Source organism: Malania oleifera, chromosome 6, assembly GCF_029873635.1.
Source record: "Malania oleifera isolate guangnan ecotype guangnan chromosome 6, ASM2987363v1, whole genome shotgun sequence".
Lineage (NCBI taxonomy): Eukaryota > Viridiplantae > Streptophyta > Magnoliopsida > Santalales > Ximeniaceae > Malania > Malania oleifera.
In genome coordinates, this window is record NC_080422.1 from 83,255,066 (window position 1) to 83,274,827 (window position 19,762).

A 19,762-nucleotide genomic window follows, 5' to 3' on the forward strand; every position below is an offset into this window, starting at 1 on the left:
GGTCTGATCGGTGGTCTCTTTCATGTGATCATTTATATGTATTTGGATTAACCATATCATGTTGTTCCTATCTCCTGATTGGTGAGTGCACGCCAATCGGAAAGGTTGTTGTATCTTGGGGGGTAGACGCTAACGAGCTTTCTGCACCGTATTAGAGGGGTGAAATTTCCCAAAGGGCAACGCTATGCACAGCTTAACCAACAAGTTTTCTTAATTTTACTGTTCACATCCTATTTTCAGATTCATTTTTCCAATATTTGGATGAGTGCAGGACAGAACTTGGTGTAGTCTTGTCACAACATAGATGTGTCTACGCCACATGTCGGGCATATTAAGACAAAGGTGGTTCTTGTGGCTGGAATTCTGCCACCCCATGACACATGGCACCTAGGATAGATTCCTAAGTATTTGGGGAGCAATTTGACCCTTACTAGAAGTGTTTTATATGCAGTAAGAAATTCGTACTTCCAACAATTATAAACAAGATTCTGCTACAAGAAAGTTAAAAAATAAACCAAAATAAAAAAAAAAAAAACAATCATAAACAAACATATGTTATGGCACGAATGACCATGAAGGGCATCTAACTGTCATACTTCGCAATACAAGTTTAAAAAAAAAATAATGGTAATAATGGCTGGAAAGTCGGCCTGCACTTTGCGGTGGCATACATATGCAATTTGATAATTAGTTTTAACAATAATATCAGGATTTAGCACATTATTTTTCATTATTCGTTTAACATAATTGTTAAATATTAGTAAATTTATATGGAAAGGGTAGAATTTCAAAAATTGTATGTAGCACATAGAATTTGAAAGCTGATACGGACATGTAAACAATAGATGATATAAATTTTCGTGTGAAAGGGCAATTTAAATGTGAAATTAATTTAGGAAAATAAAATACACATATAGACCATACTAATATCAAATGATAATGTAAAATTTAGGTAAATATTAATTCTACACATTTGATTAAATATTTCTAAATAAATATAATAAATCAATAATACAGATTATGATCAATTCCAATTTCAAATTTCTACCTAAAATACCCATGTAACTACCTATAACTATCCTAAAATGTCCTTCTAATTCATGATAAATACTCTTTTAAATAAATTTAAATACCTTTCAACTTCTAATTATTTTTTTACAATTATTTTTTCAAAATAAATATGAAGTGTGTTCCCATGGCTAGTTTTTAAAAATTTGAATTTGAATTAGATATATAATTTTAAAAATAATTTGAATTAATTTTATAATTGTTAATGTATGGTATATATATATATATATATATATATATATATATTTTTTTAATAATTTAAATTTGAATTAATTCTACAATTTTAGTGTATGTACATATAAACAAAAGATAAAGAAAGTGAAAATTAATAATTTAGATTAATTCTATAATATAGAAGTATTGAAAACAAAAGTGGTTAAAGTGGACCAATAACATAAAGAGAGGAGAGCAACAAGTCAAAAAAAAAAAAATAGTGGGACCCATTCATATTGGGGGTTTTTATCTTTTCCGGTGAAAGAGAGAGGTGTTTTAAAAATGAATAAAAAAATTAGTGGGACCCACAAGGACCCCCTTCCTGCTGGTCCCCTAACATAGAGAGAGAGAGAGAGAGAGGTTTAAAAACTAAATAAAAGATTTTAGAGGGGCCGATGGGGACCCTTCCTGCGGGCTCACTGAAGTAGAGAGAGAGGATGGAGAGAAAGAAAGAGAGGACAAAAAAGAAAAAGCCCAGCATCATGTGTCAGCAGTGGGCTAGCCTCCTATTTCAGGATTAATATATAGTATGATAATAGCAGGAAGAGTTTGATTTCTCTTGGCACACGTTAGCATACTTATGCTAACTTGTGCCAATGCCTCAAGAATTCAAGATATTGTGCTATTTTCATCAGGATTTTCAGTTTAATTGCAGTGTTTGGTATTCTTTTCTATTTAGATTTGAAATTTACAGGTCAATCTATGAGAACCGAAGGTGATCCCAAAGGATGATCAGAAACATCTCAAAATCTCTGGAGATTTAATGGATAAGGAGAAGAGTTGGAAAAATCTGTATCAAAATTCTTCTATTCAAGATTCAGATATGAAATTCATTGAACCAAGAAACTTAAATGGTTGTGTATTTGTTGATCCTCCCGAAGATTAGGTACAGAAAAATAGGGAGATGCCCTTGTTGGCCAGTCCATAAGTAAGTCTCCTCCTTATATGTATGTTAAATCCATTCTTGAGAAAATATGGAAGAAAATTGGGCAAGTTGACATATACTCAACGGCTGCAGGCGGATTCATTTCAAATTTGACAAGTCAAGAAGGAAAAGCTTGGGGTCTTGAAAATGGACCTTGATTCATTGGTAATTCACCAATGTTCCTATCACATTGGAATCCAGGTGGGAAGAGAATTCCCTTCAAGATCCCTATTTGGGTCAAATTATTTAGTGTTCCATCAATCTACTAGACCTTCTTGGGGTTAAGCTATATTGCGAGCTCAATTGGAGTTCCACTCTTTACAGATTCATACACATTGTAGATAAAGAATCTTACCTATGCCAAGGTTCGTATTGAGATTGGCATACAGGATAATCTCCCTCATTCTATAGAACCTCTTAGAGATTACCTGAAAATCGAAACCGAGTATGCCTAGAAGCCTGAGAAGTGTAAAAATTGTGCAAATTTTGCCCATACATGTAAGAGTAACAAAGCTAGAAGTGTTTATACTCCTGCACACATTCAAAGCCTTAGTCCCACAATTGAAGCCATTCTGCTATCATATTCTAATCTTGACAAAGTAAAATATTACAATAAGACATCATTATATTTTATGTTGGGTCATGCTCTAGAATGAGCTAACACGAGTTGTCCAACTTAGGCTAATAATCCACAAGTTAATTTAAGTATAAAGAAACTAAAATTAACATAATTATCTATGCTAGAAATGAGTAATAGAACATAAATGCGTAATAATTTTGCAAAGAGGTCATCATAAGAAATTTGATGGAAACATGGATGTTAAAAATCCTACCTTCCTTTTTACTTTTCCACCTGGAAGACGCTTCACTTCTTCTTGCTTAGATGTTGATGTACCACCTGCAAATCAATAATTTAGTCATTTTTGAAGGAATATGGGCAAAAGATAACTTTTTATTTTAAAATCTAGTTTTAAGATAAGTAGAAAGAAGACTATATATGAAATGTAACTTTAGTCATTTTAGAGGAGTACTTGGACAAAAAGATTAAATGGCCAAGAACTTATTAGCACTAGAAAAATTTGGATACCTTAGATCTATTATGCAAGCTGAAGGAGAAATTGAAGACGATGCAATATGTAGAGTTAAAGCAAGTTAGATAAGATACAGAAGTGTTTCCAGTGTGTTGTGTGATTGTAGAATGTCCAAGAAATTAAAAGGGAAGTTCTATACAATAGTTATAAGACCAGCCATACCACATAGGATAGAATGTTGAGCAACTAGCCAACTAATGGACAACAAATCCAAATAGTAAAAGTGCCTAAATGAGAATGCTAAGGTGGATGAGTGGTGAAACTCTTTAAGATAAATTAAGGAATGAACACATTTTTGGTAAGTTAGGCATAGCAGATATAAAAGATAAGACAGTAGAAGGACGGGGGGGTTAAAGACAAGCATGGTCATTGAACTTGTCACTTAAATCCAATTGAATCACTATACTTTAATTCCTGTAATTTTGGTCATCCAAAGTTTGAATTGGTTCAATGTCATAAAAAATCTAATGCCCGTCAAGGAGAGTGGGTGGAATGCTGTGCTGGCATCCCAATCAGCAACCCATTAAACCAAGTCACCATCCAATCAACCAAAAAAGGACAACCCATTTTTCCCCTCTTCCCCTTTCAACACTTTTCCCTCCCAATCACCCATACCAAGAAGAACTGCTCTCAATCATTAGATTATGGGAATTTTAGTGGTGCGAGGATTCAATTTGGGAAGGAAACAAAGGCAGAGGATGATTCCAGCATTTGCTAGATGCCCTTGTGGAAGACAAGCCCCTCCACGAGTCCGAAATCCGAGAATTCACCACCACATCCCCACCAGCACCACCACTAGAGTTTGTCCCTGGCGTCGTGGACTCGGGCCATCGCCAAAGGCTGCAAGGAGCTCATGGATTTGGTTCGAAACAGACCTGAGTCTTCATACAAGCTGTCTTTGAAGGATCTCGTGGAGTAGCCACTGGTGGAAGTCCAAACCATAAGTTGGACCTAAGACAAATGTGAAATGATACAAAACTTCTCCATTGATGTTCCTGAATCTTCTGGTTCATCCCTCAGCATCCATAGAGAGATTTTGAGTGGCAACTTCGAACATAGGTTGCTCTGCTTGGAATTGCAATGTGCATTCTCCACATTCTGATATGAAAGTTGAGACTACTACATCGCCTTCCTCCACCTCATCTACCTTCTCCCCCACACAGTGCTGCCCTATTTATGGAACTAATTGATTTGTTCTAATTAAAATTGAAAATGAACTAATCTTTTTCTAGTGAATTTACAGTCACTGGAAAAGACAATGAAATGACAGATGAAACGAATGAAGGATTGAAGTTACCCAACTGATTTGAAGCCAAAAATTCTTGGGAAATATGCAGAAGGGTCCTTCAAACATGATAGATGGATAGAATGATTTAGTAATTAAATGTGATTTGTGAAATTAATAAATGGAGAGATTTGGAGTATTTTGAGATGATAGGAGAAAATTGGGATGGGAGGATGAGTACTTTCATTTTCCAGAAAGTGAGGTTAGTGTGATTGAGAGTGAAGCAAATGATTCGAAACCCGAGTTCATAAGGCATTGGCAACGCTGCCTCCACCTCTTCTATCACCAAAGGCTCCCCTACTCCCTAGCGCACATAGGCTACAATTTGTTTTGTATTTTTGTGTAGAATTAGAAATAGCTACCAAAACACAGCCCATCCATCCATAGATAAATTCAAAAACAAAGTAACCACATTTCCCAATATTAATCATTTAAATAATGTTAGGAAAACAAATAGATTATGATCTTTCGATTTTGATGACACACCAACTCGATACTCAGGTCCACCTTATGGTTTGGACTTCCACTAGCGGCTGCTCAACGAGATCCTTCAAAGACAACTCGTATAAAGACTCAGGCATGTTCCAAACCAGATCCATGAGCTCTCCTTGTAGCCTCTGGCGATGGCCTGAGTCTACAATGTCAAGGACAGACTCTGTCGGTGGTGCTGGTAGGAATGCAGTGGCGTGTTCTCAGATTTCGAACTTGTGAAAGGGCTTGTCTTCCACAAAGGCAACGAGAAGACGCCGGAATCATCCTTCGCCTTCATTTCATCCTAAATCGAATCACTCCACCACTGAGATTCCCATAAATCTCATGAGTGAGAGCGATTCTTCCCAGCATAGGAGATTGGGAGGGAAAAGTAAGGGAAAGGGAAAAGGGAGAAGAATGAGTTGTCCTTTTTTGGTTGACTGTTCATTGACTAGGTTTAATGGGTTGCTGACTGGGATGCCAACAGGCCCAACACAACATTCCATCAACTCTCTTTAACAGGGATTAGATTTTGGATAACATTGAACCAATTCAACAATTTGGGTGACCAAAATTCCAAGAACTAAAGTATAGTGACCTTATTGGATTTATGTGACAAGGTCAATGACCACACTTGTCTTTAACCCTAAATGGGCAGTTAAGATGGTTTGTGCCCTTGCAATGTTTACCAAATAATGCTAGTGACAGTAGAGGAATGGGTAGACCTAGAATAACTTGCACTAAGGAAGTGAGTAACAATTTGACAGCCCTCCATTTATTAAAGGATATTGCCCCAAATCCTGTAGAATGGAAAAAGAAGGATTCATGTTGCCAACCATAGTGGAGCTTAAGGCTTGGTTGTTGTTAATGTTGTTGGACTAAATCCCCTTCCTTGAATTGCTTCACTTCGATACATTACGGACCTAAGAGTAAGACACTAGTTGGATGTCTGGTGCCGAGATACCGAGCAACATTAGACTCAGGTGCGATTGCTTGATATTAATTCATGATTTATGTTTACATACGTAACATCCTTGGAAGGTTCTAAAAGTGATGCTCTCAAAACGATTCTCGCAGTTCTCTCTCGTTGAAGACCATTGAAGCCTCGCAGCTGTCATCCCTTGATACTCTCTCTCCTTATTGTTCTTCGAAGTCTTGTGGCCTTGCTATGTCAAAGCCCTACTTCTCAGCCTCGAGCAAGAGATTTGTCAGAGAGCCCTAAAGCCACTCGCGACTCCACCTTCCTCAAAGCTCTTTTCTGTCAATCCTTGGAACATTCACAGCCTTTCATATGTGCCCTAAAGTGATTCGCAATTCCTTCCTCAACCACAAAACACTCTCCCAACCTCGAACTTCTCTCCTTGTCTTGTAACCTTCTTCAGCCCCATCCTGTGCACTCCCTATCTCCACCATGCATCACGATGGCAGGTTAGCCATCTTCATTGATAAGAAGTCCTTCAACCTTGCTCTGGATTATGAGAAGGTCAACTCACTCAAGGTTACTGAAAATCACAAATGTAGGCGGTTCTCCATTTTTCTTGATGTGGGTGAAACCGAATGGCAACTAGCTGCCCTAGATGATTTTTGGAGCTCAATCAATGTTAGACCTTCCTATTGGCTTTGACACTAGAGGTCAAAGGAGAAGTCATTGCTGCTCCAATGTAAAGATAATTGTTTAGGCAGGTTCCTAGCCCTTACCAAAATTAATGAAGGAGTTTGGAGGGCCATCGCCATTCCAAAGGTTTCCGACTCGAAAGGCTAGTTTAAGTTCTACTTTGCTATGAAGGAGCTTAGGTTGTAAAATGATCCCTAGCCCTCTAGCCCACCCTAAGACATTCATCTCTCTCCCTCATCCCCCTTACTATTTTTTGGGTGGTGTGGAGAGAAAGGAATAGTATAGCCTTCAAAGGAACTACTTCTCCCATTTAGTCTGTCATGGACCAATGGATGGCTATGATCTCTAGCTGGCATTATGGGCTGGTTGGAAGGGACCCCTTTGTAATCCTTGATTTTATTGACACTTCTCAATAAGGGATGTTTCTCTCCTGTTGTTTTCCTTTGTACTTGGGTGGCATCCCCCTGATGCCTCTTTTTAATATATTTTCTCTTTACTGATCAAAATATAAATATTTATATTATGGATCTCAAGGACAAACTTATATGGCAAGTCTTTTTTTGATAAGAAATAAGCTCCATATATTACCCAAGCTGGAAAATGGCAATTTAGCCATACAACGGATTCATTTGGGTTACAACTTACAACCAAAAAAAAAAAAACATGACTTGTAGTGATGATAAAATGAAATAGTATCCTAAATGAATGAAGATTCACACCATTCTACCTCTGCCTATTTCTAAGAGTTCAGCTTTCCCCAATTAGGAATTGAAATATAATTAGTCCAGAACAGCTAGCTTTGATATCCCCCACAGCTTGCCCTTCTATGTAATCCGAGTTTACAGCCTTCCCCTCAAATAATAAGGCATTCGTAATCCTAGCTTTCCAGGAATAATATAAAGTAGAAGCCCAAATTAGCTTGTGTGCTTCCTCATGTTTTGAATTTCACATGGCAAAAATCCTCCCTGTATATTCAATATTGAATTTGCCTTCTTATAGGCATACATTATGGTTAGGCATTCAAAAAATAAGCAGTCCTCAGTTTCAGAGCAAGAACCACATATTTAGAATGTAAAATATGAGCATCTGCCCCATGTTGCAATTCTGTCCATATAGCCTGTTTTGAATAGCTAGACACAACAAAATACTGTTTTGGGATGCAGTTTTTTGTCCAGAGGGTGTTAGCCCAGTAGACAGGGGTTTTATTTTCTCTTATAGTCTCCCAAGCTGAATAGAATAAAAAGGCTCCTGAAGGTATCAAGTTCCAGTAAACTTGATCATAAACTCCAACATTTAGAGAGAAGTATATGGTTGATCTAAAATCAGCTATTTAAGCTGTTTCTCTCCTAAGTCAAATCCATGATTCACCACTGATTATGGAAGGCAGTCTTTGCATACCGGAAAAAGCAAACCAATCAGAGAACTGTTCTGATGCCAATTGTCATCGTAGAGATGATAGGATTTTCCATTGCCTGTTCTGTATTTAATATTTGAATCAGCAAAGGATCTTGCCTTGAGTATTCTTTTCCATTTCCAAGAAATCTCTGAAGTAGCTTTCAATGCCCAAGAGCTTTTCGCTTTAAGCTTATAAGTATGAACCGAAATCATCCACAAGAACTTAAATCACATAGAAGTTTATTTGCTAAAGCTATACTCCATTCTGCAGGCAGTTTAATGCCTAATGCTCCTCCATAAAGAGGTTTGGACACATCCTTACAATTTTGTGTGTTGCATCTGTTTTCCCTCCAAAGAAATGCTTTGAACATCCTTTCCAGTTCCAGAATTACAGCTTGGGGAATAAATAATGCCAATAACCAATATCTGAAAATATTCTGAAGAATAGATTTGGTTAGTTACAATCTGCCTGCATAAGAAAGATATTTTTGAGTCCACTTGCAAATCCTGGCAGAAATTCTTTCAACAAGCTGGTTAAAACCAGCTCTGCTAGCTCTTTTAGTGACTAGTGGCAATCCAAAATATCTGACAAGGAAATGCCCAGAATTTCAATTCCTGTGCAATTTCTTTAACCACTTCTGCAATTCCAGAACAAAATAATTCAGATTTGGCAGGATTGCTCTCCAGGCTTATCAATTTATAGAAGATTAAAAGGACATTCTTAATGGATGTAGCAGAGTTCGTATTGCCTTATGCTAAAATTAGTAAATCATCATTAAAATATAGGTTTAGCAAGTTTATCTTCTTGTGTCTTGGATGATAAAATAACCGGCCATGAATAGCTGAATACTGCAGTAACCTGGTTACAACTTCCATAATCATCACAAATAGTGAAACAGGTAAGGAGATATAGGAACTCCTTGCCTTATTCCCTTCTGCCCTCTAAATAAGCCTTCCGTTGAACCATTGATCGTTATGGAATAAGTTGGTGTAGCGATGCACTCTTTTATCCACCCAGTAAAATTCAGTGGAGAATCGATACATTCAAGGAGTAGTATCAAAAAATCCAATGAAGAGTCAAAATCTTTCATCAGATCCAATCTAAGAACCAATCTTGGGAGCTTATCATCAAAATGGTAGGCATGTAACAGTTCTTGAGCCAGTAAGATATTATCATGAATACTTCTTCCCCTTATGAGAGCAGTTTGATTTGCACTGACAAAAGAACTAAGATTCGACTGCAATCAATTTTCCATCTTTGCAATGCATTTATAAACCAAATTGCAGCATGCAATAGACCTAAAGTTTTATGAGTAGGGTTCTTTGTTATAGGGACAAAAGTCAATAGAGTTGTGTTGACTTATTTGAGAAGCTTAGGGTCCGTATAGTAGTGGAAAACATTTTCCACTTTTCATTTTTTATTTTTCCAGACTTACAAAAAATTTTTGTTTATTTTTTAGTTTTTCAAGATTTGTGGTTTTTCTAGGTCAAAAATAAAGATTTTGTTTGTAGTTTAAAAAGGTCAAAAATAAAGAGTTTGTTTAAATGTGCAAAATATATTTTTTCATTTTTATTTATAAATTTCAAAATAATTACTAAAAAAAATACAAATTTTTCCAATTTTCTAAAAATTATATTAGGTAATATTTGGAATCATGGATTTTGGGATTTGAATTTGGATTTGTGTGGATTTAGAAGAAACTTTATACATAATCAAAACAAATTAAAATCCAAGATCCAAATTTCATGTTACTATACATAAATAAGAGTTAGAAATCTAGAAAAATAATAAAAAGATGTTTCACAACTTTCGGGAAACAAATGTGGCATTTTCATATTATTTGAAAACTTAGAAATAGAAAATAAAATAATCTCCACAAGCAAATAGTGCCAAAACTTCTTATTGTTGTTCAATTATCTCATACAAATGCGGCAAAAATAAAAAATTAGCTTCATTTTTTATATTTTTTTTAAATGGAAAATGAAAACTGTTTTCCAAAACAAGACGGGCCCTTAAGAGTCCTCAAAAAAGTATAGTACCACTGACACTCCTACCAACTACGTACCAGTAACTCTTAAAAAATTTAGCATTAAAGCCATCAGGGCCCAGAGATTTATCATCTGAAAAAGAGAACATGGCCATTTTTATTTCATTTTCTTCTACTTGTCTACCGTGTTTAATTCCCCCCCCCCCCCCCCTCTGAGGCTCTGAACAAGAAAAATTGAACACCTTAAAAAAGTCTTGAGTTAACACTTGCCCCATCAGCTATGGTCACAGACCTTATCTGAGGTTTAACCCTTCTATCATTCTCCATCATGGAACTTATTATTTCTATCTTCTAGCTCCAACCAGCCTTTTGTCTTAGGTATATGGTAGGTTAGTTAATATCATCTAGTTGGCTATTGTAAATTAACCAAACCTTTTTAGCACAAGAAGCAAATCAGAGCCTATACACACAGGCCTCCTAATGGGGGAGAGAGAGAGAGAGAGAGAGAGAGCGAGAGAGAGAGAGGGAGAGAGAAATTATAACCTAGGTGAGGATATGAAATCCTCAAAAAAAAAAAAACATAAAAGAAATTAATAATAGAAGGAAATGCTCTTGCTCAGGTGTATTGGCGGAAAAGGATTCATGTAGAAGACCCCATCTAGTGAGACTTAGGGCTTGTCACCGTTGTTGTAAAAGAAAATAAAAATTAAAAACACAAAATTAACCATGAAATCACCTCTTTAAACCCTTCCCTGCATAATCACTGAACACTTCAAATTTCCTAGTTCCCTCTCACCCTTCTTAGCCTTAGTTTCACCATCTAAAGTAATGAATGAAAATGATTTAAAAAAATTCAATAAAAGGACACAAACTAAATTTACTATTAAACATTTAATTCATAAACTTGTTAATCTTTAGTGACCATCAAAATTAACAAGAACAGCAAGGTATTGTAAAAGAAACATTAAAGGTCAAATATAAGTTTTTGACTCCCAGTATCCTACTAAAACGGACACATTGATAATGTTACATAGTTAAAAAGGTTACTTCCTCTAACGTAAGATTCTCATTTATAAATAAAACTGCCTTGGAAAAAAATTAATTAGAAAGCAGAAAACATGAACAAATCCTTAGCACAGATAGATCCAATCACAATCATCACCAAATTAACTAGGTTATACTCATACACATCTCACCCTCTATCAAAAATAGGCTAAGCAGTTAGGACATGAAATCAAAAGTATTAAGGAGATTGATTACATATTATTGCTATAGATTTCAAGAAGAAGATGGGGGAGCAAGAGAGAGATTTCAGCTTTCAATTTCAGAATTTTGTTACCATTATACTAATAGATTCATATGACCCAAGAAAGAAAACATTTACGAAGTGAAAATTACCAGAAATATCCAATTTCAATTTAGTAACAAACCATTTCCAAACACATCAAATAAAGAAAAAAAAAATTGTGCCCAGGGGGGGTAGGGGTGGGCAAGAAAAACTGCCAAACCGAACGAAACGAAACAAAATGAAAAAAAAAAATCAGGTAATTATTTTTTCCCATTAGGTTTTGGTTTGGAATTCTCATTTCTTTTAGTCAGTGGTTTCGCCGGTTTCTTCAACCCATTCAATAACCATGGCTAACCAAACCGAATCGATATATTATAAATATATAAAAATACCTATTACATAATATTTTAATAACTCAAATTCAAAAAAAATATTGCTGATGTATTCCACATTTTCACTCAACCACTCATATCATGTGCCCATGGCATTCCTTTTTCCCCCAACCCTAGCCACTGTGCTCACACCCACAGCTCATCCTTTCTCCCAGCCCCAATATATGGCAGCACCATGTCCAACCCAAACCACATGTTCGGCCATAGGCAAACATGATACATGGAAACTCACAATCATTATGCTCATAGTAGTCAAAGGTGCAGGGCGCACCGAGGCGCAAAGGGTGCTTAGAGCCTAGGCGCAAAGCAAAGGCGCACGCCTCATGGAGGTGAGGCGCATATTTTTAAAATTTTGTGTAGAATACCCTACATAATGGAATTCTTGATTGTAAACACATTAGGACTAATATTTGAATTTTAAAATATCAAAATACTCAATACTAGGACATAAAAATGAAGTCATAACACAAATTTTCAATAACATGCAATGTTCATGCCATAAGTTCCACAAAATAGAAGCAGAGCAGGGAAATTTAAAAAATAAAAAACTTAAAAAAACACCAAAAGCAGCAGCAGCAGTGCAGCACTGACTAAAATGCCAGAAATTCCAGATTGTAGAAGCAGAAATGCTGAGAAGAAGAAATGCTTCCAGGGAAAAAAAACAGCTCATTTCCCAAATGAAAGTGCAAAGAAAGAGGGAAAAAAAAACACATTAATGAGGGGGCATAGAGCAGCAGAGCAGTGAAGAAGAAGAAGAAGAAGACTGAGAAGCAGCAGAGCAGAAATTTCAGGAAAAAAAGAAACAGAAATTTTAAAAACAAAATGGACAGCAAAATAAAAAAAATTAAAAAGGGAGTTCACAGCTTTGACTGAGACCAGCACGGCAGGCCAGAAGAAAAAGAAGAAAAGAAGAAAGAAGTCTGAGAGCAGCTGAGTATATATGTCGGGAAAAGTGGCAGCAATTCCATAAAAAAGGCAAAAAATAAAGAAAAAAAAAAAGAGCAGATGGTTGAGATTAAAAGAGAAGTAAGAAAAACAAAGAATAAATTTGAACATTTGTGAGGCGCATTAAAGGTCACCTCACCTCAACCCCTGTCGCAAGCCTCATTGCCTCAGTGCGCCTCACGCCTAGGTGTGTGGTGTGTCTCAGACACGCCTTTGACTACTATGACTATGCTTTGTGCTCTTGCGCACTAACATTGACCCTGATCGTGGGAGAGCCATCATTGACCTATGACAGTAACCACCCTTGTCCTTCCTCCACTATGCTGAGTTCGAAATCCTCCTTGTTCTCTTCTTCCTCGTCGAATTTCTCACCTCAATATATTTTTTATTCTTTTTTGCATATAATGTGTAATTTTAAGGTATATTCGTTCACTTCCACTAACCGTTTGATATTGGCCTGAAAATAAAAAGGGCAGCCTGGTGCACAAAGCTCCTGCGTATGCGGGGTCAAATGATTAACTGAAATTCAATTAACCATTTGAAACAAATCAATTTCAATTTGCCTACCAAAACTTCTACCAGGTTAACAGTTTTAGGGCTATAATTAACCGAACCATGCCCAACTCTATTCAGAGGTGTGTGCCCCCACCCACTAAAATGGCACCACATTAACCTGTGTGAGGTCACACTGCTTATATGGCACCCATGTATTGGATGGAGGCGCATGAACCCGGCCACCAGGGGCATGTTGGCATGTAAGTCTTTCACCATCAAATACTTGCATATGGACACTTTGACTTTGAAAATGAATCAACCATTCAAATACTCCTAAAAATATAGCAGCCAATCCACCTAGTAGCATGTGACTAGTTTGTTTCATCCTTTTTATTCAGAAGAGAAATGTAATAATTCAACTAAAGTAATGGGCAAAATAAAAATTACGATACTTTAATGGCTTGTATCATTAATATTTTAATAAGTTTTGAACATATATAAAAATAATTTAACAAAAAATATAATGAAAATAAAAAATAAATATGCCATTTTACTATTGTCATGCTAATTTTCCAAGATTTGTTACATTGCCCTTAGCTTATTGCCTTGATGAAACCAGTTCATAGGTTCCCCTTCTATCTCGAAGCCTCTACTAAGCTAGCCTAGCTTGTGATAAATTTATGTGCTTACAATGTACATGCTCTTGCCATTCTTGCCCCTAAATATAGATGGAGGTAGGCTATGGCAGCTTTCTTCTCTAGTCTTTCTTGTGCATCACAAACAACAGATTCAACACCAATATAATATGCAACTCATACTCTCCCTCCGTTGGTTCTCCCTCTCGAGTTACTACTGCTTAACCTACTACCAGGTGAAGCTTCTTTGTTTCTTTTCCAGCCTCCAAGCCAGCTTCTTCCAAGAATATTCTTATTTTGAGGTTCAAAGTTCAAACACAAAACATTCATGGAACCTTACGCTGACAATAACAAAATCTCACTCCCTCATCATGATAAAACCTTGTTTCCATTATTATAGACCTCAAGTGTGCAGTTGATACATCGGACATGACTCAAAAAGATAGGAATGAAATCAGTGAATGGGATAGGATATATCAGCAAATGTATGTAGTGTTTGATGTACATCCATAGTTTTAAATCAATGCATAAACACCATTATGATCGTTACGTGATGACTTCTATAACTAGGGTGATATCCAAGAGGTCCTTCGATTCATGACCATACTGTTACACGCCATAATGGGTCATTACACTCAAACTGGCTGTGAGTGACTAAAATAGGTTTTTAAGTCCTGTTTTTTCTTTTTCTTTTTTCTTTTTTCTTTCTTGCAAATTTTGCCCTCTCTTTCCCCTTTATTGAGGCTTAGAAACTCAATTTAAGCTGGTTTTATTTTACTTAGCATTTATTTATTTATTTTTATAAAAAAAAAAAATCATTCTTGGGTCCATTTTCTTTGACATTTAGTATATCTTTTTTTTTAAAGCAACTAGCATCCAACTAAACCTAGCTTTTTTTTCTTTCATTAAATTACATATTTTCATATTCTAAATTCTTTCAATTTTATTTCTTTTGTGTCTTTCTCATACCTAATTTGGAGACAAATATACGTTCTATGGCTATGCATATTTTTCTTGTTTAATAAACAAACATTGTATATCTTATTTTATTTTTTTTAGATAACAAAAATTCCATTAAAGACTAAAAGAGAACAAAAGATGCCACTATATATTCTATATTTCTTTATGTTTATGATTTCTTAGTTTAACTCCACTTTTCATCAATAAAGTCGTGAATAGTAGCATATGCATGCTTCTTCTCACGAAATTCAATCAAAGCAACCAAGATGACATCCAATACTCGTAGTGCATGTTACATTTAAATGGATTAAAATTTACTAAAAATCATTTAAAGCATTAGTATGTAGGATTCTAGGATCTAACAAGTTTGCTAATGCAAAAGATGAATTCACAGACATGGTGTGTTACCCATTAGTCCATTACAAAATGCTTGAGATAGCTGCAACCATTTCACCATGATTCCATAACCGTTATGCGAACTGTTACCATTATATTACATGAAACCATGTGTACATCAAATAGCCAATACGGATTGAATGGGATGTGTGTTCAAATGACAAAAATGCCATCTCATGGTGATCCAGAAATGGCCTGCAAATAACCCATATATCTAACACAGCCCATTAATTATTTATTATATAATGAGCACAGATTTTGGAGTAGCTTGCAGATCTAAACCCGCAGCCATCCAATCTAAAATGGCCTTTAACAACTCACCATGTTGCCAACTTGCCATCAATCAAGCCTCATCTTTCGATCCCAATCAAACCCACCCCCCCCCCCCCAACCAGGTGTAAAACAAGCACCCCTGCACAACCAAAAATGATAATTTTCTGGAAATGGAACAACAATGAGAGAACAATAAGCAGACGAAAAAAACAAAGATGAAAGAAATGGAGAAGATGGTGGCTGGCGGGAGATTATGGGCAGTTGTTCAGAAGAAATGGTGGTTCTCCTTTTGCCAGTGATGCTGGTTGGCTGGAGATGGTGGTCTGCCCATGATGATAGGGTTTACTCATTGGAGACTATTCAGACCTGAAATGGCAGGGCCAAGGGTAAGGAGACTAGAAAAAAAAAAAAAAAAGGCTAAATCCAATGGGAAGGGCAAGGCTAGCCCATGGGGAAGGACCAGCCATAGAAATCCTGTGTAAATGGGTTAAGTGACATCCATAGTCCAATCCTATCTACTTCAAGTATGCATCCCAAACATGGGATACAGGCTTTTAGCCTGCTCTATATTATCTTATCCCATTCACCAAAAGCACCCCACTTTTAGTAGGCCATATACTAGGAGTTTATTACTTTTGATTCAATTAAAATGATGAAATAAAATAATTTTTCAAGACCTTAGGCATTGTTATGTGAAAATAGTCTTCATGAAATTGTGTTAGTTATACGTTGGACTTAGACAAACACATACTTCTTCAAAAATATTATATTTTATCTATATTGTGTAATTCCATACATATTTTTGCAATTATATATAATTTACATGCTTCTTAGACACTTCTAACCTTCAAATCTAACACATGTTCCAACTTCCAGCGGCCTGCACCTGCACCTGCACCTGCAACCGTACCCACTTTACCAACTATGATATTGATACACTCGTTTAGTACCCATCCAAAAACCAATATCTAGAAAAGGAGCTAAGGAAATATGTGGAAATTTAGTGCAAACAAACACTAAACAAACAACAACAACAGCGACTGCATTTTTTTGACCAATTAATCAAACATATAATTTCCATATGGTTATAAATAGATAAGCAATTCTATAAGGATAAGAATCCCCCGGGTCATAATGCTCCCCACTTTGCAAGGGTAAGAAGAGGGTTGTCACAAAGTAAGCAGCCTTACCCGTACTTTTATGCAAACAGGTTGTTTATTTGGATTTATATAAATTAATACTTATGGATCTTTAACTTTGGGTTAAGTTTCATTTCAAGAATATACCTAAGACTAAGACGGTATGCTCCAATCAAAAACTTTTCTGGCACCATTTACTGCCTTGTGACAAAAAGTGGGTCACATGAGCTTTTCAAGATGAGACCCCATCCTAAAATGGAACTTTGCATAAAGTTCAAGGCCCAACAGATCACTTCTCCATGAAATTCAAGGCCAAAAGGGGGCTTACATGAGATCATGCGACCTGCTTTTGTTGCAGCAACAAATTTCCTAGTTTGAAACACAAAATACTGTTTGAATCTAGACAAAACATGTAGTCATAGTCCTGAAATGGGACTACCAAAAGTTCACATCCTTAAAGATTTTTCCTTATAAAAGGGATAATCGGGGGCCAAAATATAACATTTTGTTTGGTCGGAAGGAATTGACACAAGAATGGAATCGTGATTCCTATCCCATTTCCATTCCTTTGTTTGGTTACACAACATAATATTGGAATGAAATTTCCTTAGGAATGAACATTCCTTTTATTTAAGGAATAGACATTCCACTGGCTGTCTACTAAAGTCAACATTCCATTCCTTACTCCTATCTCAAAGACAAAAATACCCATGCGCAAATTATTGTACCCACAATCATATCCCTTTGCAACCCAATAGGACACACCCTTTCTCTCTTCCTTCCTCCAGCTCCCCTTTCTCCCATTGGAACTCCAAAAAGCTTGATGTTCATCTTCCTAGAGCAGTAATATGCAAGTATGAAAGCCCATTGACAATCTGGGACGCTGACGGCACAAGTGTACCTCCCAGACTGCTGGATCTCATGGGCAGCAGCGCTGCCTAGAAGCTTCCTGCACATGGTGGAGCACTTGCCCATCTCCCCAAATTTCTTCTCCTGTACGAACTCAACTGCATCCAAAAAAGTCTCGATCTCCAAGAATTGACTGACGGCCATGTCGATGGACCTCACAACTTGGGTGATCTTGGTGGTGACAAGGAGGAAGTCAGGCTCAGGCACCAAGTCCGACAGACAGCAACCACGACACAATGTAGCATAACTAGCAAAAAGTGCATCAAATGCAAGAGTTGAGCAGGAGACAATCAATTGCCATTTAAAGCTACTGTCCGGTCAAGATTTGTAGTGCCAAATTCCGAACACATTCTTGAATCAATGGAATATTGGAGTTTATTTTCATTGAGGTAAATGCTTCACCTCCTAGATGGTTGGGGCATTAGATCCTGTGCTGGGTAGCTAGCAATGAGCCATTTTCAAATTTTGATGAGGGAAAATTCTAGATTTGAGAAAAGTCCTCTCAAAATTGCAATGCTCTACCTTTTTATTTGTTTTTCTTTTTTCTTTTTTTTTTGTTGAAATTGAGAATTTGAGGAAATAATTTGTGATCGATAGAATATATCATTGAAGCTGATGGTCAGATCGTCCATCGGAAACTCATTTAGAATTGAAGCATTTCATTCCTGTAGTAATTCCTTATTTTAACCAAACATCGGAATGGAGTCATACATTCCATTCAATTCCATTCCTTGCTCAATTTTTCATTCTGCAAACCAAACAGGGCATAAATTTCTTCATAGAATATATGGGAGTATATTCATTTGATTGGTAATTTGGAGGGGGGAAAAAACAAATAAGAAAAGCCAAAGAGGTGTAAAATGGAAAATACGTGGGATGAAAGTCTTAGATATGTGGCCATACAAATATTCAACCGAATGCATGGTCAACTCAATCAAAATCACATAATTTTTTGTGGTTCTAGACCTTAGAAGAATGTGATGCAGCCTTTAAACATGAGAGTAATCCCTCAACGATTTGAGCATGACCACATCACAATTCATGGTGAACGAGCTATCCAAGAAATCCTCCATAATTCACCATGCTGGCAATTAAATGCAGCTAAATAAAATATCGTTGGTGAATGGAAACATATTTATTCAAAAAAAAAATTACTTTACAGGACGAAAGAAAGACCCTTTCCAATAACAATGATATGTGCAAATTTGGATGTTCTAGATCAAGGTCTCTTAACATTCATCTTGATAGTGTTTAGCAAGCCTTTACAGCTTTACATACCTTGACAACATGAAGCTAATGCCCAACCATAAAACTCATATACAAGATGGCCAAAGCTAACTTAAACCCAAAATTTAAGTAAATAAATAGCTTAAATCCACAGTTTTTTTTTTTTTTTTTTTTTTTTTTTAAAGATGGGATAAACAACGATATTCATGAATATTTGTCGTAGAAATAAAAGCCTACCGGAAGCAGTGGCTCCATCGCCTCCGCCTGCAGAAGATATTCCGGTGGACTGGAGCTGATCAGCCAGTTTATCAGATTCCTTTGCATTTGCCTCTGCACGTGAGCAACCAGTGATCAAACAAACACGAGTTTGCCAAAAGCGGAGATTGGGAGTTTTTTCGGGGTTTGGGAAAGGAGAAAGGGAGACGAACCTTTGAGGAGATCAGGGTAGAGGTCAGGAGCGTTTCGGATCAACCAGGGTTTGCATTTCTCAAAATCAGGTCCAAATTCACAGTACTCTGCCGGTAAACTGCACACCGGACAGCATAGGACGCGCACCGGCTGGGGTTTCTCCGACATCGAAGTTCTATATAGCTAGCTCTCCCTTGGGGAAAAGATTCTCTCCGGGGAAAATTCACGCAATATTTCCCGAAGAAAATATTTGGCACTGAAACTGGAGAGAGACAGAAGGAGAAAGAGGAGGCTGTGCTGAGGACGCTGTTTTTTGATTCTTTCGAACGCATCATTGCGCATTTGGAGTTATTCTGAGAGTTAGCACGACATCGTTTTAAATGGCTTCTCTTTTTTGAAAAAAAATGACAAATTTTGTTCCAAAATATGGATTTTGGTTCTTGTATTTTGATGTGTGTGTATTTGGAAGGAATGCATATAATTTTGTACTATTTTATATTTAAATTTAAATAAAACTAAATTGAAAACTTGAAATCTAAATTTTCAAACCAAAGATGAGTAAAACATTATTTGTTATGCGCATATACCTAATTGACTTAAGATAATCCTATATTGCAGTTAGGAGAATTTGGAGGAAATAGGGA

General features: G+C 36.4%; 1 protein-coding gene across 1 annotated transcript in view; it reads right to left on the reverse strand.

Moving 5' to 3' along the window:
- The window catches only part of LOC131156997 (translation machinery-associated protein 22), a 30,022-nt gene extending 10,554 nt beyond the window's left edge, over window positions 1-19,468 (reverse strand). The window contains exons 1-3 of the mRNA XM_058110805.1: window positions 19,139-19,468; window positions 18,948-19,040; window positions 3,040-3,104 (exon numbers count right to left, since the gene is read on the reverse strand). Of these exons, the coding sequence (XP_057966788.1) occupies window positions 3,040-3,104; window positions 18,948-19,040; window positions 19,139-19,286 (306 nt within the window). The 5' untranslated portion in view covers window positions 19,287-19,468. The remainder of the gene's footprint in view (window positions 1-3,039; window positions 3,105-18,947; window positions 19,041-19,138) is intronic.
- Window positions 19,469-19,762: the final 294 nt, after the last annotated feature.